General features: G+C 40.5%; 1 protein-coding gene across 1 annotated transcript in view; it reads left to right on the top strand.

The window, feature by feature from the left end:
- Positions 1-24,673, top strand: part of LOC115768062 (neurogenic locus Notch protein) — a 48,723-nt gene that overhangs the window by 15,914 nt on the left and 8,136 nt on the right. Inside the window, exons 2-5 of the mRNA XM_030712504.1 lie at positions 2,214-2,307; positions 15,326-15,594; positions 15,685-15,889; positions 20,197-20,327. Coding sequence (XP_030568364.1) covers positions 2,214-2,307; positions 15,326-15,594; positions 15,685-15,889; positions 20,197-20,327 — 699 coding nt within the window. The remainder of the gene's footprint in view (positions 1-2,213; positions 2,308-15,325; positions 15,595-15,684; positions 15,890-20,196; positions 20,328-24,673) is intronic.

Below are 24,673 nucleotides of genomic sequence, written 5' to 3'. Positions count from 1 at the left end.
AGAGCTTTGTTTATTTGTTGTAGAAACAGAAGAATTAAGCTTGATTATTTCCATACATACAATCATTTAAAAACTTCTGAAAGGAGCAATTAGTCATGTAAAAGCTTCTGAACTAAAGCTTTTGTTATTTATTGTAGAAGCTGTTGCTCAAGCTCGAGTTGTTCTACACAATTAATCCTTTGAATGCCTTTGAAAGCTTCTGAACTGAGCTGTGTTGATTTATTGCAAAATCTCAAGCAAAAAGCTTGTGTTTTGGTCCTTTTGTTGCCTCGTGTCATATGTTTTTTGATAAAAGCTCAGCCAAAACCGCGCATTTAAAATGAAATATTACTTGATCAGGCTTTCAAGATAATAATGCAAATAATCTTCGGCGTATTTGTTCTTTTTGCTCCCAAGAACCGCACCTTAACAATGCGAATGAAACATTTTGCTGGTCTTTTTATATTTTTTCTGTTTTTTTTTTATATTTTTTTATGCTGTACTAATTGAGGTCAATTAGTTTATACACACACACACACACACACACACACACAGACTCACAGATGTGCAGACAGGCAATGCGCAGCTGGCTACATAATGTTGCAAAAAATTAAGACAATCAACAATGTATAGCAACATGTTGCTGCGTGTCGGTGCGGCAACATGTTGCTGCTCCCGCTGCTGCTGTGTTCGCATAAAATAAAATAATTTCGCAATATAATGCATACGCCGCGTATGACTCAGGCTTGAAATTTCGCTGGGCCAAGATTTATACCGGGCTTATTTGCCTTTTTTTCCTTCTTCTTCTTTTTATTTTTTGTGTGTGTCTGTCTGGCCCATCGATCATTCAAATGCGAAATTTATGTTTACGTATTCGCGACAATTTCGTGTTGCATTTCGAATGCCAAGCGGCGGCGCACAGTGAAACAAAAAATGGTTAGCTAGCACATGCATATCCATATATATATATATACACACATATATATATATATGTACATGTATGTATATGTATGTATAGGGGTTGGAAGCGGAGGGAGGGGGGCGTCAAGTGCTGCCAAAGTTTATGATATATTTCTTTTGCTGCCTTTTTGTCGTTAGTGTTTTTTTTTTAAATTTTTTTTGCGCTCGTTGCGAAGACAAAGCTATTTATTTATTGTGCTGGGCAATCAAAACTTATTGTCGCCTGTTGTCTGCTGCCAGCCCGACTCACCCCCCACTCACCCCGCCGTGCCCCACTCTAGAGTAACTGCTCGCTGGCTGTGCCGCTGTCGTGGCAGGAAATCGCCACACGCCCAATTAGCAAACATTGGGGCGATTTGGCGCGCGGCACGTTTGTTTAATTTGTGTGTCAACTTTTTTCAATGAAATACGTACATATAAGCATATTGTCGGTTTTGTCGTGTCTTCTTCTTTGCTGCCAGCAGCAAATTGCACAAGCTTTTTACTTTACGAAGCTCCCCTTCTCGCTGTTGGCCAGTTGAAGTGCACTGAACCTTATTTATTTGTTGTTGTTGTTGTTCGTTTGTGCTCTTCTTCTTCTTCTTCTTGCGATTTGCTGTACGTTGTTGTCAACGCTATGCGTCGGCTTTGACATGCCGGCTATGCCATGGGCCTAGCCCCAACAACAACAACTCGATGAGCGCATAGAGCAGGGAAATACGAAACTCTTGCCTTTTGGGCCAAACACTCTAGACATGCCAGAATTGCATGCTAATGTCTATACAATAAATATGTACATTTGTTGATATCTATTGAAATATTTTTAATAAATATACAAAAATGTACAATTAATATTTGTGAGATTTTCGATTGTATATTTTGAATATATAATGTTGATTTTGTCGAACTTCTCAGGGCCTTTCGAAGGGCGTCTGTCGAGCCAGTTTATCTAACATTTTTAACATAAAGATATGTGTAAATTTTAATTATAAAATATAAACATAAATGAGAATTTTAAGGCATTTAAATAATTATTGAATAACAATCATAGTTGTTGATATTCATAAATTAGTTGAAAACATATTTTTAGATCTATTTTCTTATTTATTTATTTAATTCTAAATTGATATGTTAATCCAAATTACAAATACTATAATTGTTGATTAAAAATTGGAAACGATATATGTATATATATTTGGAGCGATATATAACTTTATTGGAAAGTACTGTAATAATTTAAATACTGTAATATATTATAAATCGTATTCTAATCAATTTTTGTTTCATATTCACAGAAACCGGCACCTCTCTGGCCATTTCCTGCACCACATTGGGCTGCAAAAATGGCGGCACATGCATCACACAAGCGAATGGCAAATCCTACTGCGCGTAAGTAAATCCCAGCTAAACACACATATGTATATATATATGCAAATATAGAAAGCCAGCGGAAGGAAGTGTTCATTAATTAGGACTAGTTTACAGCGTTTCTGTCTCCGAGAGGCGCGTCAATTAATGCTAATTTATGCGGCAACAGCAGCTTGGCAAAGGGGCAAGGCGGGCCAGGGCAGGTCTGGGCTGTCAAATATATTGGCCATGAACTTGAATTGATTTGCTCAGTTATTAGCATAAGTTTTGGGCTGCTTGACAGCAACAATTTGCATATGTCAATCAATTGCGGTCATTCCAAGGACACACGCGAAAAAAAAAAACACAAATTGAAATTGAGGCTCTGGCATCAATGCGCATTGACATTTCTTGGCCCGCTAAACAAAGCAAGCCAAACGAATGAAGAATTCGCCTGAAATACGTCTAGACAATGAGAGTAATAAAAAAAAAAAGAAAAAAAACGACAACCGAAAGGATTGAAACTGAGCTGAAATTCAATTTCCTTTATGGCAGACAAAAGCGCACCGCCCGCACAAGAGACTCAGGAGCCGGAGACGAGGCGCGACTCAACTTCGTGCCTCTGCCCGGTTTTGCCGATTATGTTTAAATTATCAGGCTCCTTTTTTTTTCACTACAAGTGCTTGCAACATTTTGTTGTGCCTCTATTTTGTGGCAATGCATTTGGTTTTCTTTTCTTTTCTACTTTTGTGTTTTTTTTTGTTTTTTGTTGTCATTTTTGTCGGTCGGCTTTTGTAATAAATCACATGCGAATGCGGCTCAAACAAATGTGGCACGTACGCAACGCATAACTTGAGCTGAGTTATGATATGGTTGCGACGCGCTTTACGCGGCGCGTACTTGTTTTCAATTTTGACAGACTCTGTCAAAATTTTACGAGTCTGCGAACATGGCATAATTAAAACAAAAGAAGAAATAAAAAACCAAACCCTGGGCGTGCATTGTGCTCGCCAGTGTTTGAACATCGATTGCATTGCCAAGCAGCCAGCCCTCACTCTGTCTCCCTCCCTTTCTCGAGCGACTTGCGACTGGCATGATCAGCTTTCAGTGATCTTTGCATGATCTACAGCACGATTGAGGGCGCTTTCGTTGAGCACTTTAAATGAAGCTCATGTAGTATTTGTTAGCCCATCGAAAGCTATTTCAGCATTTCAAGCTCATCTCTGACAGATCAAAGCGTTACGACTGATCTTCATTGGCTGCTGCTTTACAGTTTATTGCCATTAAATTCATTAATTAGCCCACATTTACTTATTTATGCCATTATTTGAAATCATTTTAAAGCTGATCGCGTGTGATCTTGTACACTTTTGCGCCTTGATCAGTAATTAAACTGAGCTAAGGCACAATCAAGCTGTCGTTTAAGTAAGTCTGTTTAACCTGTTCTCTGCCTTTTGACATATTCTAAAGCTGATCTGATCAAGCGCTGATCTTTATTGACTCTAACTGGGCTTTTCATTAACACAATGTGCTCTCTTTCTTAACAAAAGTCCCTGTTGAGCGATCGTGAGTGATCTCCACAGCTTGCAGTCAACGGTAGCCGCTTAGCTGCTTCGTCTTCGTCCTCTTCTACTAGTCGTATCTCTTTGTGGCCAAATATTTTGCTATCACTATCTTTAGCTGGCAATTACATAAAAGCGCTTTAGCTTTTAGCCTAAAAATGCGACCGCGTTTTGTTTTTTTTTTTTTTTTTTGTTGCCGTTGACGTTGGTTTTACGACATTTTCTCTGGACTCGGACTGAAACGATCGTTGCTGATGATCAAGCCATGTGGCAGTACATTTGCTTCGTCTCTTGGCTTATTCGTTTCTTGGTCTCTTGGTCTCTTGTGCGCACGCTGGCTGCCCCCCTGTCGCAGACTTTGTGGCTGTCTCTGATCATCAACGGCACGATCGGGCCACTAGAAACTGCTCCATTGCAGTCTTAACATATGTAAGTGATCTGCTGCTCGCTCTCTTTCTCTCTCTATCTCTCGCTCGCTCTCTCGGGCGCATGCTCTTTCCCTGTCTCAATGTGCGATAACATCGCTTGAACTTTGTCAGCCATTGAGTCGGAAACAGTAACTGTAGCTTAGCCAGCCAGCTAAGGCTTGAGCTATTACATATTTATGCACTAATACCCTTGCATTGGGTATTAATATTAGTTCACTATATCTGTTATTAATAAATCATACATGGATATATATTTCCTAGTTATATTGTACTCCCATTTCCTGCAGGCAGCCCATATCAAATTGTAGTTCAGATCAAATCACATTATTAGAATTGTTCACAATCTGTCATGCATAATATCTACTTATATCTGCCACTAAATCATGTACGCTGACTATCAACTGCCTTATGGCAATAATTTCTTATATTTTTTTCTTTATTTTGTTAAGATATCTTAACAGTTTTTTGCTATATTTAAATATAACCATAGTGAATATCTAGACTATAGGGTATTTGATCTTTAGCATCTGCCACCAATTGTCTACTATTTATAAATTTTTTTTTGTTGGCCAATCCTCGTCTGGCTGCACTGTGGCACACATTTACCACATTTTGTCTTGATTTCGAATTGGTGCACAGAGAGCTCTCAATGATTATTTTGCAAATTTGCAAAAATTTCACGAGCTTTTGTGCCAAACTGTGTTTAAGTTTTGCCGTTTACCGATCAGCTCGATACGATCAGAGCTTGAACAGACCAATCTGGCCTCCTAGTAGCTGAGCCAGACGCTGTGCTCCGTACTCTGTGCTCTGTGCTCTGTGCGCGGTTAGGTTGTTTGTTTAATTGACTTGATTGCCCGAATTGATGGCCTGTGCAGGACACGACGTGACGTTTGCAGATCGCACAGACGTTTATGTCAGCGATACGCTTTGATTGGCTCTCCGCCTGCTTCAGCAAACAAGTCGGATTTCTATATATATCTACATCTATATGTATACCATGTCAAATGTCATGTTTTGGGTCCATTTTGGGACGCATGCATCGCCCACTGCGCTGCCTGCCGCCTCCTCGCCTCCAACAATTATGCACTTGAGCACAGAACAACAATGAATTTGATTTATAAACAATAAAACTTGCGGCTGCTAACTGTTGTTCAATTGATAAAAAAAAAAAAATAAAAAAAAACGCTGCGCTCTAGCCATCAATTGTTTCTACTATTATTCCAACAATTTTTTATTGTGTGTCCAACCTTTTTCTTTTTACTTCGCTTGCGGTTTATGACATGTTAATGAGCAGCTCCCACCGAAAATGAAAAATAAACTATAAAAACGTTGAAGAAGCAGCAAAAAATTGACTTGGCCAAAGCAAATGCGGCATATTGAAAATTTCGCTTTGAAGTGCGAGCGATCAACAATCACCCAAAAAAAAAAAAATGAATAAAAAAAAAATGGGGGAAGAAAAAGAAGAGAAACAACAAAAAGAACTCATACTGCGTGATGATGATGTGCCTGGTGTTCATCATGTTGCCGATGAGTCATCCGCCTGGGCCACATTATCTGCATAAATATTTGCCAACAGAAATTTGTTTGGTAATTTGAAAACTTGTGAGAGAATTCACGAAACGCAGCCACGCTGCACTTTTCGAATATTTTGTTTGTCAACTGATAAAACGGCTGGCATCGAAGGCAGACTGGCCGCTCGATTTGTATTTCAATACCTTTGGTTTTTTCTTTCTTATAGAGCATACAATTGAGCTGGGCATAGATTTTGTTCCCATAAAGTATTTGAGCTTTTCTATGCTTGCTTGAGTTCTCTTTTTGTACGAGTTTCACATGGCACAGAGTAGGCAAAAAATATTTGTATAATAAAATAATAATAAACAGCCAGAATTGTTGGGGCTAGAAGATATTTAATATATCTTTAAATAGTCGGCCATATCCGCAGCTCGTTTAACGTAGTCAACTTTTAGACGATGTCTTCGACTTCGAAAGAATATAAAAATACATTTTTCATAAATCAGTTGTCTGAAATGTTAATTATATAAGCAAAATGTTGTTAACATTTCTTAAAAATTAATTTTATAAAATATTTTTTTTACATTTGAATTTTTCTTAATATAACTATAATATTGACATTTCCTTACAATCAGTTCATTCAAATTTTATTTATATTTACATAATGTTAACAGCTTTGAAAATGCAAATCAATAAAATTGTATTGATATAAACATAATGTTAACAATATTTCTTGAAAATTACTTCTATAAAATGTTATTATTATAAACATAACATTAACAGCATTTCAATAAACTTCATATATATAGTTATATATATGTTAACAGAATTCTTTTTAAACTAATTTAAGCAAATGTTATTAACATTTATATAATGTTTACAGCGTTTATTATACATTGATTCTATTATATGTTATTATATAAACATACTGTTAACAGCACTTCTTTAAGAACGATTCCATAAAATGCAATTTATTTTAACATAAGTTAACAGAATTTCCTTTAAATAATTCTACAACATTTTATTTACAAATACTGAGTTAATTTGATGGATTTATTGCTTATATTTTGTTATGCATTCATCTAAGCTCGGTGCTGGGATTGTTTTACAGTTGGCCAATTTAAGATGGGGTTGCTGCAAAAAAGGCTTATCAAGTGACGTTTACACAGTGACAGTTCACAAAGCACAGTCACTGAATTGCTGACCCGAAGCCAAGCACAAGAATAGAAAAAAAAACCTTAAGAACAGCAGCAACAACAAGAACAACAAAAAACAAAGCAAGGCGAAAAGAATTTTGTGCGCTTATTTTATTTTTTGTTGTGGCTGGTAAGCCCGGGGCAAGTTCGTTGCCTAAGTCTTTCGTTTTGTATTGTGCAGCTCGGTTCATTGTTTCATGCACAGCGCGAGCGAGTGGGGCAGAGAGAGTGAGCGAGGCAGAGAGGCATATGGAGTGTTTGTGTGTATTGCTTAATGCCCATATGCTTGTATATTTCCATTTAATTTCATTTCCCCACATGACCAGAGCCACAGTGGAAGAAGAAGACGAACCACAACAACTTTAGTTTTTATTTCAACTCTCGGCTCACACGCTTTGCACTTGAAATGTTCTTTTTGGCTTTCCATTGCCTTCTGAGTGTGTGTGTGTGTATGTGTGTTCAGTTTAGCTCTTTTGCTGTTTACCTGTAGCCGGCCTTCTTAGCCGCAACGCCACGCCCGGCCCTGCCTTACCCTGATCTGGACCTTACCTTACCTGTTGTTGCCCTGCGCACAAAAAGTGAAAAATTTTCAAGCTCTCCGTGCAATTACTTTAATTAACTCATCATTAAGCACGACAGCAGCAGCAACAAACTGTGAGGAGCTCTCAGTGTGTGTGTGTGTATCTAATGCTGAAACATGGATGGTCAAAAGGAAATGACAATGAAAATGCCCAAGCACAAAAGTCAAAAGCAAACGCCGCGCTAATCTCTTAAGCGTCTCACAGCCAACAAACTGACAGCTTTTTATGGTCCAGTTACAGTTAGCAGAGCTTCTGCTGCGACCGCGGCTGCTGCTGCTGATGATGATGACACATTTAGAGAGCGTCAGCTGGCGGCCATTTTGTGCTGGCGCATCCTTCGATTTTTATCAGCAGGGCCAGGCCGCAGCTTCAGTTCCCCAAAGTCTGCCCCTGAGATGAAACTTGTTTGCAACCTGCTTTGATTGCTTTTCTGTGTTGCTGTTGCTGCTGCTGCGGCGGCTGCGGCTGTTGCTGTTGCTATAACATATCAGCAGCTCCTCCCTAGCCAGCCCCAGTTAGCCGCAGTCGCAGTCGCAGTCAGTTGCCCATTCCCAACAGCGTTCGGCTCCCCGCCTGAGCGTAGCGAATATTTATTGTGCATTCCGCTTGCATTTTACATTCTTACCTTATACAGCAGCGGCAGCAATGGCCATAAATTGTTGCTCCACACACGCACACACACACACACACACACACACACACACACACACACACACACACACACACACACACACACACACACACACACCTGAACCGGAATGATCAATACGCAACCCTTTTGCTCTTCATTTTGCGCGCCCTTTTTTGCGGCTAAGGCGTTGGCGTACAAAATTCCTTTAGCCCGGATGTTTTTCTTACATTTTTTTTTTTTGGCTTGCAAGTCGCCTGATTTCATTTCATTTAATTTCGTTGCGTCGCGTCTGTTGCCCGTCAAATTAAAACATTTTATTGAAACTCAATTATCGTATATTGCGAATTCTCACGACTCACGCGAGGACGATGAGCTGCAAGAGCTGCGCCACAATCAACAATTTTAATTATAACTCTCTGTATCTGTTGCCGAGTCTCGGTCTCGAGTCGGAAAGTGGCAGCATTACGTAAATCTAGCATTGTTTTTGGGCCCATGTCATAATAAACCAGACGCCGCCACATGAGCCACATGAGCCACATGTTGACAGCCGCCATAATTCCCATGCCCTGCCTGTATTATGGCCATGTTGCAGAGTCTCTCTTGTGGTTTATTGCATTGCTTCGTTTATTATTATTGTGGGTTTTGTTTTCTGTTTTTTTTTTTTGCTGAGACGACGACAATAGTTATTTATTTTTCTAATTAGTCTAAGATACATTTGCATGAAATCTACAAATCAAATTATATAAGAATCTATTATTAGTAGCCGCTCTCTCTGTGCATACCAAATTTTATGATCTTCACTCTGCTGTTGACTGAGTTCACATGGGCTGCAATAAAGCGAGCTCTTAAAATTGGGTTATTTGACATATGCATATACGAAATCTGCGATTGTCTTCAGCAAGAACTGCTTACTCGAGATATTCAAGCTTCTTTTTTTAAAGACTTGGGAAAACAAAGTGGAATTAATCGAAAATCAAGTTGTCAAATTTGACATGCAGTTTCACTGCATGATGCTTAACTTCTTTGGGTAAGTTGCTTTCAAAGAATTGATACGCTCAATGCTAATCTATCCAAATTTAGATCTGGTTTTCGATGAGTCTATTGAATTTGAACGCATTATTATTAACTTCATTGTAAATATTTGACATGAAGGCTTATCAACAACATGCAGAAAAGCATCTTAAAAACATGTTAAAGCTAATGTTTCAATATGAGGCTTGTTTAAGAACATATGCTTAAAGTGTTTCTGCGATGTAATTAACTATGTAGATTGTAAATATTTGACACGCAAACTTATCGATAACATGCAGAAGGATTGGGTGGCAACAATGTTGCGCAATACTCCAAGTGTGTTGACAATTGATGCATTGTGAATAAAGGTCGTTGTTGCTGCCGCTGCTGCTGCATACCTGTGAAGCATTCGCTGAGCTCGTTGCCCGTAAAATATGCATTTTTTACCTGCGCACGCGCAGCAGACAAAAGCAAACGAAACGAAATGAAATGAAAACGCACAGCTGAAAAGGCGGCTTGGCATGTAACTCAAGCGATAGATGGATGTATAGATGCTTGGATAGATGGATGGCTGTATGGATAGACAGCTAAAGGCGGAAAGAAATTTGGTGTAAAATTTGTTGCTCAGCCGTGGGGTCACGCATTTTGTTGGTCACCCGACAATAATAAAAAAAACAAGAAAAGAAGCAGAGAGAAACGGGTCCGAGCCACGGCTCTGAGCTCTGCCCAAAGCTGAAAAGTTATAGCCGAATTTTGAGTTTGAGCCAAGGCGGCTCAGCTGCTAAACAAACACATAAATGCCTGGGGTGAAATGCAATGAGGCGAATTGAAATAGACATATGTACAGATTGAGAAAGAGGAGAAAGATAAAGAGCCAGAGCTAGAGACTGACGGAGTAGAGCTATATGAAGGGACAGTAACTCAACTCAAAATGGCACATTGACATAGTACGACAACAACAACAACAAGAGCAACAACAACAAACGGTTCTCGGTTATTTTTCTGTCTGTCTGTGCATGTTGCACCTGCCCAGTTTTAGGTGCTGTTCGTCCGCCCTGCCCCTGCCCTTGCCCCTGCCGCTGCCCTGTCTCATCGTCTGGTATTGTTGGCTTTTCACGTGAAAAATATGCACAACCGCCATGGCATGCTGGTAATGTGAGAAGGTTGCGCTGTTTACCCAAAAAAAAAAAAAAAAAAAAAAAAAAAAAAAAAAAAAAAAAAAAAAAAAAAAAAACAGAACAACACTAAACTGAAGAAAGACAATAACAAAAAGCCTCTAAGAACTTTTGCTGAACGTTTTACTGTCGTTTGTCTCTCTGTTTATCGTGTCTTTGGTTTATGTTTTTCCTTTGTCTGCCCAGCTCTTAATTATATTCTTCTTTGTTTTTCTGGCCACCAAGCAAAGCTTTTGCGGACGCTGAGACTATGCTTAGATGTACCTACAAAACTTGATTAGATTGTCAACAGTGCATATTTTTTTGTAGAATTCTGGCTAGAGGTCAAGTGTTCATCTTCGACTGAGGCAGAGATTACAATTGATCAATATTGAAAAGATGTAAGACAAAAAACTAAAATTGTTAAATACCTTAAAATTCAATCTCCAAGTAGGCAAATAAGCAATGCTTTTCAATCCTCGTCGAAAGAATACTTACAAATAAATTATAATTTTTAGGAATCAGCGAAAGGCGTTAGCTTAAGTGGGTTTATTTTGATTATGGGGAATAAACATATAGGTGCGTGGTGAAAACTTGACTTGAGAAAATGCACGCAACCGATGCAAGATGTTTACAGCTTATGTATAAATAAAGTTGTAAAATGGAACATAAAATTAGCTGATATAGAGATAAAACTTATTGGGTCGTAGGGCAGACGACTGCTAATAAAATATACAACAAAAACACTTAATTTAAAAAGATGAACAAATTAAAATAGTTCTCTATAAAATTGGGTTCAACTTATGGACATAAACTAAACTTATATGGGGCCGTATGAATATAATATTTATAAATAAGTTAAAACGTAAACTTCAGCTTGAGCTCAACCTCAAGAAATGCAGTTAAAACTTTCCCAGCAAGCGGACACCTCTCTTTTCTCTAAAAGCAATATGCCACACCCATTTGCCCTCTATTGGGCGGGCAAATATGGACCGAAGACTTTTCCCTGTACTTATATTTACTGTGTGCTGACGTGATTGTTATGCAGGCAAAAGAAAAAACTATAGAAAAAAAAAAGACTTTGACTAATGTAATTCCCCGAAAAGGTTAATGCATGGTTATCTCGAAACTCAGCTTTAGCGTGTGCAACTGATTTGATAACCTAATGGTAGCTGTTATGCGTCTCGCAGAGATAACCCGCAGAATTTCATCTAGTTTAGCAAAATATTATGCCTTCGGTTAAACAACTAATTAGCATAGGGAATGATCTTTGTCTGACTCTGAGCGAAATGAATGACGTTGCCTTGTTGGGCTGTGAGTGCAACAGACTAAGAGTTCGACTGATCGAATACACAAAGCACGCACTTGTCACACATAAACAACAACATCAACAGCAACAGCAACAAATGCAACTATAACTACTGCAAGCTCATCAGCCGAAGCGTAGCCGCGAGGCAAGAGCTCAAGCTTGCCACAGAGATCAATATCATGCTGCATGGCAGCAGCGGCAGCAGCAGCATCAGCATCAACATGATTGCTTTTTGCCTTTTGCCAAATAAAAAGAAAATTATGCTTTAATTGGGCGCTTTTGTCAACCAGCCTGGCCAAGCCATGCCAGGCCAGGCCAAGCCGAGCCGAGCCTTTAATTGCAACTTGGCTCAAGACATTGACAGCGATGTTAACTGGGCGATAAGCATTTTTCGGCACTGCTCCGCTCAGCTCTCTCTCTCTCTCTATCTCTCTCTCTCTCTCTCTCTCTCACACACACTCTCTCTGCCCCCAGCGTCTACGTTAGCGCCTGTTTTTTGTTTTTCCCCCAGGCTCTCTCCTCTACATACATTGTCGTCCGTCGGATCTTGATATGTGTTAGCTCAACAGAATACATTGCCAGCTGCCCGGCTAGCGTGTGAATTGCATTGCTCTGCAGAAATTAGATACCCAGGGCGCATTACAACAACAACAACAGCAGCAGCAACAACAACAACTAACCAGCTAACCAGCAGCTAACTAGGCGTTGTACTTACCTGCTCACATACTTGGGCCGCTGCATTTGTAGATCTGCAGCCGCGAGACGCAGAAGCCATAGACCAGACCAGCGACCAGAGACCAGAGCAAAGATGACTGATCATCGGGCAAAGACATTAAATCATCCTCTGGTTATGGATACTAACTTTAACTGCTGCACATTCGATAGCCTCCAGTTGCTACTGCTGCGGTTACGCTCGTGAGAAGCTCTATCTCTAGCTGAAACTTTATAAAGTTATGATTATGAACATTTCTCTCCGGCGACCGCAAATTGAAATCGCCAGCGACAGCGACAACGATTGAGACTGAACATGCCAAATAGATTTTTCTCACACAAGGCTAACCAATTTTTTTTTTGTTTTCGTATTATTTGTTTGCAGGCGTGTGCAGTGAGATATCATAAAGATCGTGATGGTTGATGATTTGATGTGAACGTGAAGTTTGATTATTACAAATCCAGACAAACTCACCACGCATGCATAAGACTTGGTTTTTGCCATAAGAAGTTGTCTGATCGATTTCTGAGTTTTTCTCAAAACTCACCACATAGGGTCGAAACTCACCACCTCAGTGCAAAGTCACCACTCTATAAAAGCGCTCAAAATTATTGTAGTTGATCAATTTTTAACTCCTAACAAAACTCACCACAGGCGATGTGAACTCACCACGCCTGTGAAATGGCTCACAGGAGTTCATGCTATCAGACGTGACTCACGCTGCTATCACGCGCCCATCTCTAGCCAGGCTTAAACACACCCTGTCCACGCTGCCGCTGAATACTTTGGTTTATTTGCCAATGCGAGTCACGTTTTCATTTATTTTTCTTCGTTTTGTATTTTTTCTTTTTGTTGTCTGTTTTTTTTTTTTTTTTTTTGTTCGTATTCTCTCGCGTTTCATTTGAAAAACGGCAGAGCCAAGGCACAACATGAAACAAGTTAGCAACTGGGCAAGCGGGCAAAACTCTCAACACCAGCCCCAACTTAACTTGGCTCAACTCAACTGGCTCGTGTATAATTTATATTACATTAATTTTGTCGATGTTGTCGGTGAAAAACGCCTGACACCTCTCTCATTTGAATGGTAGTCCGCTGGCGGCCTTATCAGCCACATCGTCACTGGCCGGCCGCTTGGTTTGTTTCAGTCTTGTTGCGGTTCGCCTTTAATCCACAAACTGCAGCAGCAGTAGCAGCAGCAGCAGCAGCGGCGGCAGCCAAACATCGATTTCTCAAGACAACAACAACATGTTGCTAACTGTTTTGCCTACCGCCATTTAATTTTCTCGAACAGCTTCGATTACGATCAACAATCGATACACAGACACACACACACACACACACCCTGGCGCTCGATCGCACACTCAAAGTGAGGTTAGGCTGGGCATTTTGTGAGGTTATGTGTGTTACAAATTAATGCTAAATCTAAAGCATTTTCACACACTTGTAACGGTAAGTGCGCCAGCGCCAAAGAAAAGCCAGTCCCGAACCAGTCTTCTCTTTCGATGTTGGCTAACGCAGAAGTCGCCTTAATGATTATTCATTGCCTCGTATTGCTTTTAGCTCTTGCTAGCTGCTGCTGCTGCTGCTGCTTCTTCTTCTTCTCCAGCGTTGTTGTTGTTGTTGTTGATGCTACGGCAATGCGTGTAATTTTCTCATTGCTTTGTATAGCTGGCTTTGACTTTGGCTTCGATGAAAATTTAATATGCAATCAAGATCGCGCACAAATTACCGTACATAAAAATTGTTTTCTCAAGGGAAAACAACAATGTGCAAGTTGTCGTTCGACTTTAGCTCCAACTCGGGGCGTAATCATCATCAGCAACAGCAGCAGCCAAGTCATTGTCATCGTCATCGCCATCGTCATCGTCTTCATCATCGTCATTGGCAATCGAAGTGCGCTTCGGCGTTGCATTTACTGCCTGCAATTACTTTGCTAATTTGTTGTTGTTTTTCTTTGGTTGTTGATGTTGTTGGTGTGCACACACATGCCATATTGTGCATACTTAAACGTGCGCATTGATGTTTGACCGACTCTCAAGTTGTCAGCAAGGATTCGAAACACTAGCTCTTCTTTTGAAAGAGAGCATTGTTGTGCAAATGCAAAGCTCAACTACTTTTTTTACTCTAATTAGCTTTGATAATGTGAATAGTGCAAGGGTTGTTTGCCATTCCACCCGCAACTGTGGAAAATAGGCGGATTACGGTTGAATAGCACATTCCACTTGCAACTGTGCAACATAGACGGAATAAGGTTGTATTGAACTTTTGGGCTTACCACCAATCGGGTTCCAACTCATATCCAAAGAACTTTTTTTTCTTTCTGCAAGATTTAACTTGCATATCTCAGTCACATTCAATAACTGAATATAACATCATAAGTATTTCTATATCTTAGACCCATTTGATAATTAAAAATACAATTTCGCGAGTAATTTAAAAATTCGATAAATCATCCAACTGTCAATAGATAAATTGCTTTTGCTAATGCAAATATGAAAATTTCATGTCTCACACACAAAGTTGAACTAAACGCTTGGTTAAAAGCTGTAGAAATTCTTGTTTATGTCCTTTACATAGATTTTATAGTTAGCGATGTTCTTGCTTATGTCTTGTACATGGTTTTTTCTGCAAGTGTAACGCTATCGAGGCTACTGTCGCTGGCTGTGAGAGCCAGTTGGTAGCAGCTTTGCCTGTTGGCTTTACTCCGCAAGCGGAAATGAGGCAACTTTGTCAGTTTGTCAGCTGGTTTAACACTTTGCCGCTTATCGGTGGACACAAATCTGCCGCCGCAAAATCTGATTGCCACTGACCAGTGTCCGCTCTGGAGCGAGTTCATAAACCATATACTAGTATTATAAACGCATACATTAGATAAAGATTTGAGTGCATCGGAATTTGCAATCACACATACAAACCAACACACAGAGATACTTTATCTATATATCTGCTTTGCATCTATTTCAGCTGCGATACACGCTATGTTGGCGACAACTGTGAACATCGGAACCCCTGCCTGACCGGCCATGGACGCTGCCAGAATGGCGGCACCTGTCAGGTGGCCTTTCGGAATGGCCGGCCTGGCATCTCGTGCCTGTGCCCGCTTGGCTTTGAGGAGTCGCTCTGCGAGATTGCGGTGGCGAATGCTTGTGATCAGGCGCGCTGCTTCAACGGCGGCACCTGCCAGCTGAAGACGCTTCAGGAGTACAGCTGCATCTGTGCCAATGGCTATACGGGTTAGTTTTTTGGGCCAACTCGCCCCACAGCCACTTGGCAATCAAACCGATTTTTAATCTCCTGCCCAATATGTTTGTTTCACCCGACAGGCGATCACTGCCAGACACAGAATCTGTGCGCCAGCTCACCCTGTCGCAATGGCGGCACCTGTTCCGCTTTGGCCGGCAGCAGCAGATTCAGCTGTAACTGTCCGCCTGGCTTTACGGGTCACACCTGTTCCGAGGATGTGGAGGAGTGCCAATCGAATCCTTGTCAATATGGCGGCACCTGCGTCAACACGCATGGCTCCTATCAGTAAGTGGACCACAAAAAACACAAAACACAGATTAAATGCATTCAAGACTATTTCTCGCTCGATCTCTGATCCATTGTGGATCATCTTTTCACTGCTATAATATATAGCTGACATGGAGACAATCAATTAACATGGAGTTTAGTCTAGGAACATGTGTATCAAGGTTCAGGTTTGAAGCTGAAGCTGGGCTCAACAGAATTCTTTTGTGTTTGCAGCCAGTTTTGGCATCATCTGTTTAAGCATCACTTTCAGCCAGTGTCATTGATATATTTGGTTCATAACTCAGCGCATGACAAGTGCAAATTTGGTTGCTTGTTCGACAAAAGATCAGACACGTTCCGATTGTATATTGGCAAGGGAGTGGGAGAGGGTGCGGTTGGGAAGGAGGGATGGAGTGGAGAAGCGGGCTTTGAGTATATCAAAGAAAACAAATCGTCGCATTTGCATATTTATCTAATTTATCGAAAAACCGTTTGCGGCTGCGCGCCAAATTAATGACAATTTAAAACTAATAATTTATAAAATCGAATTCGGGTCTTTATTGTTCGCGCGGACACGAAACATTTTCGGCCCGAATTCGCATTAGCATAGAGAAGCGATTAAAATAGTTTATTGGTTTTGGCCAAAACACAAAAACAAATTGGCAATTGGACCAAGTTTCCACTCTAATTAAAATATACAAAAACTATTGAATTAAATCAGCCACACACACACACATTCACACACTCGCACACACACACAACAGTTGCATTCAAATTGAAGAAACGTCGCAACTAACTGAAATTTCCGGCGCTTTGTTTAGTAGCTCAACTCAACTGGTTCGCGCCGTTCGACATGTAAATTAAATTATTTCATTGGCAACATTTGCATTTTTAATTCGCAGCACACACAAATTACCAGATACCCTAAGCCAAAGCTAAACGAACGCTTGGGGGAGGCGTCTTTGCTTGAGCCCCGAATTGATCTGTGTGCAGGCGACTGCTAGATACACTGTACGCAATTAAGAAAGAGCTCAGAACAGGCGAAGGGAAATCGAAGTGGCAAAAATTGAAAATTCAAATTGTTATCTTTTATAGAGACTGCCAGTTGTTAACAATTTGAAAATTCATAATCTTAATAAGCTTGCGATTAGAGAGAACCTAAATTCCTTACTAAGTTGAGCAGCTCGAGCAACAAAGTTGCATTCATGTTGAATGGAACTGGTTCAAACCCTGCATTACAATGCGTCTAGCAACATATTCACTCGAACGGGCTATATAAAAGTTAAATTATTCAAAATTCAATTGCTTCATTCAAGTTTTGAAAACATAAGACCAAAAGCTAGGTTAGAAACTGTGATAAGCCAGACTCACAACGCGTACTTGAAGCCAGAAAGTTGGTTTGAACCATGAACTACTAATTTTGCGAACCATAAAACTGGGCTGAATTCAAAACTCATTTAAAGTGAAAAGTGCGAACCAAAACCTGTTTTATTTACTGTGAAAAAAAATAAACAGGCTCAAATAACAAGAATGGGCTTGCACCGTGAACCGCTTTTTTTTCTCAGGCATGCTGCAAACTAATATACCTCACATTTGACTTTCATAAACAGTGTATAGAAATCGAATTAGAAACTCATTCGAGCTAAAAAGTGCGATGTGAACATGTGTTTGCTTGTTTTTTCCTTCTTTTTTTTTTTGACATTTGTATAATGACCCGATGATCCGACATTTGGTTTGCAATTAGCATAAACATATGGAGAAGGTTCGATCTTGTGTATTGCCGCTAAATGACAATTTGTAAGTTGTGGTCAGGCAGGCACTATGTGACCCGCCATCTACATAGAGAGGGTGCCCAGAGGGCCACCCCATAAATTGCAATCATTCGAAATGCGCCCCACGTATCCGCTCGTTAAGTGGGCAATTTAAAGTCTCTGCCAACTATTAGCTGAAATATTAATTCCTTTATTCTGAGTTATCAATGGAACACTTAGATCTTTTTAAATGGCAGCCACTGTTTGCGGCATTCGTTCGATTGATTCGCATAATATTCACATTGACTTGCCGATTTTATTTTGTTTATGCTTAAATAAAGCGTTATGGAAATTGCTTTTTTTGTTCAGTTGAATAAAATCGTTAATTTAGTGGACAGCGATACATGATACACCCGTAAGCTTAGTCATGCCAAAGCGCATGAATATGAATATGCCAGTATATGAATAGACAAGCAATTACATATACATATATAAACATTTGGCCATAAGCCAAATAAATATTGTAAAGCTGTCATTTGATTAGATTTATTACTGCAAACAAGCAAAATCTTTGAATACATTTGATTCGTTATCACATTCACATTAAGCAGCATTTGTTTAAACAGACAAAAGAGGACTGAAACTGAGAGTGTATGTGAGTGTATTCATGAATAACAATTGAATGTACTTATGAATATGTGAATAAATAGTGCACTTTTGCATTTATGTGCTTATATTCATATGTCGTACAACCCAATGAGTGTATTCATGAATAACAAGTGTGTTTATTTATGAATATGTGAATAAAGAGTGCATTTGGATTTGTATACTTATAAATGTATATTCATATGTACGTATAAACCAATTGAGTGTATTCATGAATAACAATTGAATCTATTTATGAATATGTTATTCAAAAGTGAATGTATACATCTCTTTATTCATATATATACATATGTACGCATTAAACAAAAATATTCATGAATAGCAAGTGAGTGTATATATGAATAAGTGAATAAGTCGTGTATGTATGCATTGATTTTCTGATAAGCATGTATGTACATATATATATATATAGATATATGCACGTATAAAACAAATGCGAGTACTCATGAATAACAAGTAAGTGTATTCATGAATGTATGAATTAAGTGGTTAGAAAATAAAATGAAAAGTGTGTGTTGTGTATTAGTTGATGTTTGAGACTATTTATACGAATTAAAAGTGAGTGTATTCATGAATACATTTGCCAAAATGACATAAAGTGCGTCAAATGCCGCCGCAACTACTCCATGCAATGGTCAAGAATATACTCTCGAAGCGATTCAAAGCAAGTATCACTCACGCGATGAGTGCACTCACTGCCGGACTTAATGATCCACCGCAGATCAGTCATGGCGTTGTGGTGGGTCCCCGCATTGTGCGCAGTTCTTGTGTCTACCACATTTAGTAGACTGCCGAATCCAACGAATCCCACCGATCCTCAGCCTCGGCATGATCAACGCCTTGGGCCATTGGCCCGCTGAGTTTCACATGTCAATCAAAAATCAATTTTGAATTTCGTTCGTTAGTTTTGCCCAAAGCGAAGGTGAAGCAATTTGCGATGTGTAATTTGGTCAGCAGCAGGCCAAAGAGGGACGGTACGGCGGACGGTGCCACAAAGGGGTGTGCAATTGGCAGAAGGTTGGGGGGGTCGGTTCATTGGCCAGCCGCACAGGTCCCCAAAGAGCATTGCGGCACTCGAGGCCTGTTGCCTATTTAAGCATTTGTTGGCTTTTAATTGTTTAATTTAATTAAATGCGCTTAATGGCCATAATTAGCGGCCATCTTCAGACGCAATGGGGCTAAGACAGTAGGCGGGGGGCGGCGGCTCCCTTTTACGGTGGCAATAAGAACCAGTTTAAACAGACCACAGCTCTCAGTTCTTAAGAATCGTTGCAGTTTTCCAACTGCTGCCAAGCAAGACTGTATTTTTTGAGGTATTATGCCCAAAATCAAAGTACACACTGGCAAACTAGACGCATATAGAAAGAACAATTATAACAATAATAATCATAAAAAAAAAAAACAAAGGTACAAATATTGTGTACATACCAATAGATATATATGTTATATATAAAAACTGTATGTATATATAAAACTAGCTAGCAACATTGTTGTACATATTGGCTTTTATTGTTGCGGCCCTGTGTACCCAGCCCCAAGGAACCGGTTAATGCCACCGACTCTGAGCAAATGTGGCAGGCAGGCGAGCTAAGAGAGCGCAAGAGCGAGAGAGCTAGTTAGAGAGAGAGAGTAAGAGGGAGAGCGAGAGCGTAAATGAGTGAAGAGAGCTACGTTTGCGATCATGCTTGCGACTAGAGCTGGCGGGAGAGCAATCGTAGACCAGCAGCTGGACAAGGCGCATGCCATGTCCATCACAAGACACATTTCGCTCAAACGGAAGTTGCACGTTTCACGTTGCACGCTGCACGTTGCAATTAACTAACACTCGGAGGCCATGCAACCGCCTGCTAATTGCCATTCGTACATCATTCTAACAGTTCTACTTCTATGCCACTTCACCCTTTCCAGATGCATGTGCCCGGCTGGCTACACTGGCAAGGATTGCGATACCAAGTACAAGCCCTGCTCGCCGTCGCCCTGTCAAAACGGCGGCACATGCCGCGCCAACGGACTCACCTACGATTGCAAATGTCCACGTGGTAAGTGAAATGTTCAAATAATCATTCTATTTCTTAAGTTATATTTGTTGTCGTGAAGGTGAACAGTTTTTAAAGCAATTGATCGAAAGTGTTATCGATAGGCTTACAGCCATGCTGTGTAGAGTAAATCATATATTTGCAAATAGACTTATTTACATTTTCATAGTCCAAAGCATTAATTTTCAGAAATAATACTCACTCTAATATGAAGTTAGTAAGACGTTACGGAGAAATATTTCAGTTAAGTCATAAAAAATATGCGAAATCGAAGGTAGTTTTTGAAAAGTTATCGAAATATCTGTGCATAGAATACTTCAGTTGAGTTTATCGTTATTCATACCACAAGCCAAGCAAAGCATGTTTCATTTTCAGTCGTACCCTTTTGGGATTAGAGTTGAAATTAAACTAGACATGTCCTATTCCCGTTTCTTTAAGATAAGCAAAGCATGTTTCATTTTCAGTCGTAGCCTTGTGAGGTTAACTAGACATGTTCCATTTATGCAAGCCTGTTTCATTTTGAGTCTTACCCTTTTTAGGTTAGACATTTAATTAGGCATGTTTCATTTCCATTTCTGCAAATTTGGAACAATAATCGATATCAAATGCTGTTATCGACATCGTTTTGAAAGCAAGTGCCAATGCTTTAAATGAATGTCAAAGCCCCCTTTTGCGCCCCCTCACGCGCAGCTGTAGTCAATTGTCGCGCATTCAATTTAGACATGTAAATTGCGAACATTTACATTTTACATATTTATGAAGGCATTTGTGTGTGTGCAATGTTCATTTAATTCACTTCAATTAAAATGAATTGCATTGTAGTGTGTAGTGCGAATGGAGGGCGAATGCCAGCAAAAGTGCAGCGGACGGGCAGAGTTGGTGGGAGTGGCCTTTATTTTAATTGCGCCCAATCAAAAATTCTAATGGGCTGGCCGTGTGAAAGTGTGACCAAAGGCGGCAATTGAAGTGGACCAAACCAATAATGAGACGGACCAGGAATTTCGAGATGCAAAAGAAAGAAACTAGAAAAAAAAAAACATGGAAAATGCAATAATGCAATGGAAAATGTTATAACGCCTTTTGTGCCAGTGTTGAGCAACAGAAATTACAACAGCAACAACAACGACAACGACAACGACAACTATAACAAACCAGTCACACAAACAAAAAATTACAACAACACGACACGAAGCGCCCTGTGGACATCACGTTGGTAGCGCGGGAGATGCCAGTGGGAATTGTTGCTGGAAGGAGGGGGCGGAGTTGCACTCATTATGCAAAACGGGCGGCACAAACCGACATAACAAAAGCAGCGCACAGTCGCTCAACTTGTTTCCCAGCCTGTGCTGGGCAGACCCCTCCCCACACCTCTCAGCCCACAGACCACAGTCCACAGCCAGCCAGCAGCAGGACTGAGAAGCAGCGAGTCGACGAGGCGAGTCAGTCAAAGGCATCAAAATCGAGCGCCTGCCTTAATTTGCTCTGCCGGGCAAGCAAATTACAAATAAATCAGCCACGGCTCAGTCAACGGCTCAGGCAATGGACCACGGACGATGCTTGCTGGACACTGGCTTGTTGGGATGCTTAAGCACAGTTACGCCCTAAGGAGGTCATGCACAATGCAAAGCGAAACACAATGAGAGTGGAGGAGAAGATCAAGCTGGGGTGCTCATGATCCACTCTGTGCTGCCCAAATGCGATGCGTTTTCTTTGGGGTAAAAGTTGCTTCAACTGATGAATGATGAATGATGAATAATGCCAGCCAACTGGTTAATGGACTGGTCACATTGCACGGCGGAGAGGGTGGAGAGGGTGGAGCGGGCGATATGGAGCGCGCTTGACTCTTAAGTCAAAGCTAGCAAACGAGTTTGGCCCCGCGTGGGCAGCCGCGCTTCTCGGCCTGGGCCACCGCTCGTGGCTCGTGGCGAGTCATGACTCAGAAGAATCTCACACACACACACACACACACACACACACATTTTGTCGATAACAGTCGTGGCATTTATCGGTTATTAAATTATGATTGCAAATGATTCAAAATCCGTTAGCTGTAAATGGAAACATAACGCGCATGTGCCAATTCCAAACGTTCCCTAGCTTTCTAAAACATTTGTATTTGTTTAGCGCTTATCAACACTGTCGCTTTTAACGATTATGATAAAAATGCATCATAAGAAAAGTGTTGCTTATTTCGTAGCTGTTCCCAGCCTTGTAAATGGCAAACTTTCTAAACGGCTAAAACAGCTGAAATTTTGTGTTTGGCGTTTTTCAAATTTAAATACTTTACGAAATTCGGAACGGACCTTTTATGTTTACATTAATTGCTTGGCAGCATTGTTGCTAGGCTTTTAGTTTTGTCACAGGTCGTCGATTGACCCAACGGACCAACAACTTATGCAAATTGTTGCAACCAATTGACTTAAATGGGCACACACACACACACACACACACACACTCATACGCACACATAAGAGGGTGGGCTGCATAATTTTAGCGTGCAGCGTATCTTCGTTTGCAACGTTTCATTAAATTTGCTCGCGGTTTAAGAGTCACTGGAGCAGCTGCTGTCTAGAGTTCAAAGTGCCACTAAGTGACTGGGTAACGCTGATGGTTGTGTGGCATCAAGCGCGAACATGAAACATGTGTGCAACAGATCAGCAGATGCACGTTGTTGTTGCTACTGTTGTTGTTGCTGCTGCTGCCCTGCCTTGGTTTATTTTTAAAAGTATGCATTGAAACTTGGCAACATAAAGTGCGATTTAATTCCTCGAATGAAGCACAAAGTAAAGCGCAATGTACAAAGTCGAAGTCCGAAGCGTAGCTAAACACACATACACACACACACACACACACACGCACAAACAGCATAAAAGTAGTAGAAAACTCGATCGAGCCGAGCGACGAGGCGTGCCGAGTACCGACTGCCCAAACGAGAGCCGAAGCTAGCTCGCAGCATAAGCAGCATTTATGCATTGTTGTTGTTGGTTTTGTTGCTGTGGTTCTGTTTGTGTATGTGGATGGATGGGGAAGCGAACGAGCGAGCGCGCTCGTGGACGACGCTCGTTGCGCTCGTTTGCTTGGCGCGCATTCAGATAGCTGCCTGGCCAGATATGAGACCGTGGGAAAGAACAACCAAAGACGTGTTGTACACATACACACACATACACACACGTGCATACATACATACATACAGATCCATATGTATGCGCATGCGAGCGTCTGTTTTATTTCTTTACATTTTGTTTGCTCATTCGCTTCGCATGCGCAGCGGCGCGCAGTTTTTTTCTTTCGCTTTGCTGCTGTTGTCGGTGTCTTTTTATATGTCTGTATGTATGTATATGGTGTTTGTATGTATGTATATATTGCCGCAGGCGCAACCTACCGGAGAGCGCGCGCAGCCGTACTACGAGAGCGCTACTTGCAGAGCGAGATAGGTAGCTTAAGAGAGCGACAGAGCGCCGGCTGTTGTTCTCGACTTACCTGTGTGCGCTCTCGACACTCTCATCGCTCTGACACCCTCCCTCATTCCAGCTCGTTTTGAGTGCTCGTCGCTGGGACTCCATCTGGCTGCCAAAACATGTGCAACACAGCTGCATACGCCGCCGATCAAATACATACATATACATACATACATTATGAACACATGTATGTATGGACATATTTTAAGCGTTGTCTGCGCTTTGTGCGCCTTCTTCGCATTGCCTGGCAACCACTTTTTGTTCGTGCCCTGGCCAGTTGTTGTTGTTGTTGTAAACGTTTTCGTTTATTGAAGCATTTTATGATGCTGTGTTGTTGTCCATAAATCTGTTTATGCACTTCATTGAGCACATACATACATACACATGTACACACTTGCATGCGTACACATATGTAAATATGTATGCACATGTACACATGTTCACTTGCAGTGTGACCGTTTAGCGATCCAATCAAACTGTCGGTATTTAAGTTATAACGATTGAATTCAAAAATAATTTTTTCAATTTATGATTACCTTCGTTGTTCTCTGTATGCTCCAAGCCCATTTATGTATACATACATATGTACATACATATATACTTGCCCCAATAAATCGTACATAGTATTCTTTCGAAAAATTAGTTCCAATAATGCTCTCTGTTTAGAAACTAAACTTCTATATATGTATAGTATAAGGGTTTACGAGATCAATGAACATACATGTATATATTCGGAAATATGCGCAAACAGAAGAAATTGCAAAATACAAAGAAGAAGAATATATTCTTGTCTAAGAACTTCTTTTATACAAACTTTAATTCAATGATCAATTTGGTATTATCAATAGATTTATGTATATTCAAATAAATGCAAATCTAATCGAAATTCCT

The sequence above is a fragment of the Drosophila novamexicana genome, unplaced genomic scaffold, assembly GCF_003285875.2.
Source record: "Drosophila novamexicana strain 15010-1031.04,08,12 unplaced genomic scaffold, DnovRS2.1 tig00001583-arrow-arrow-pilon, whole genome shotgun sequence".
NCBI lineage: Eukaryota > Metazoa > Arthropoda > Insecta > Diptera > Drosophilidae > Drosophila > Drosophila novamexicana.
This window is presented reverse-complemented; position numbering and strand designations above follow the sequence as displayed.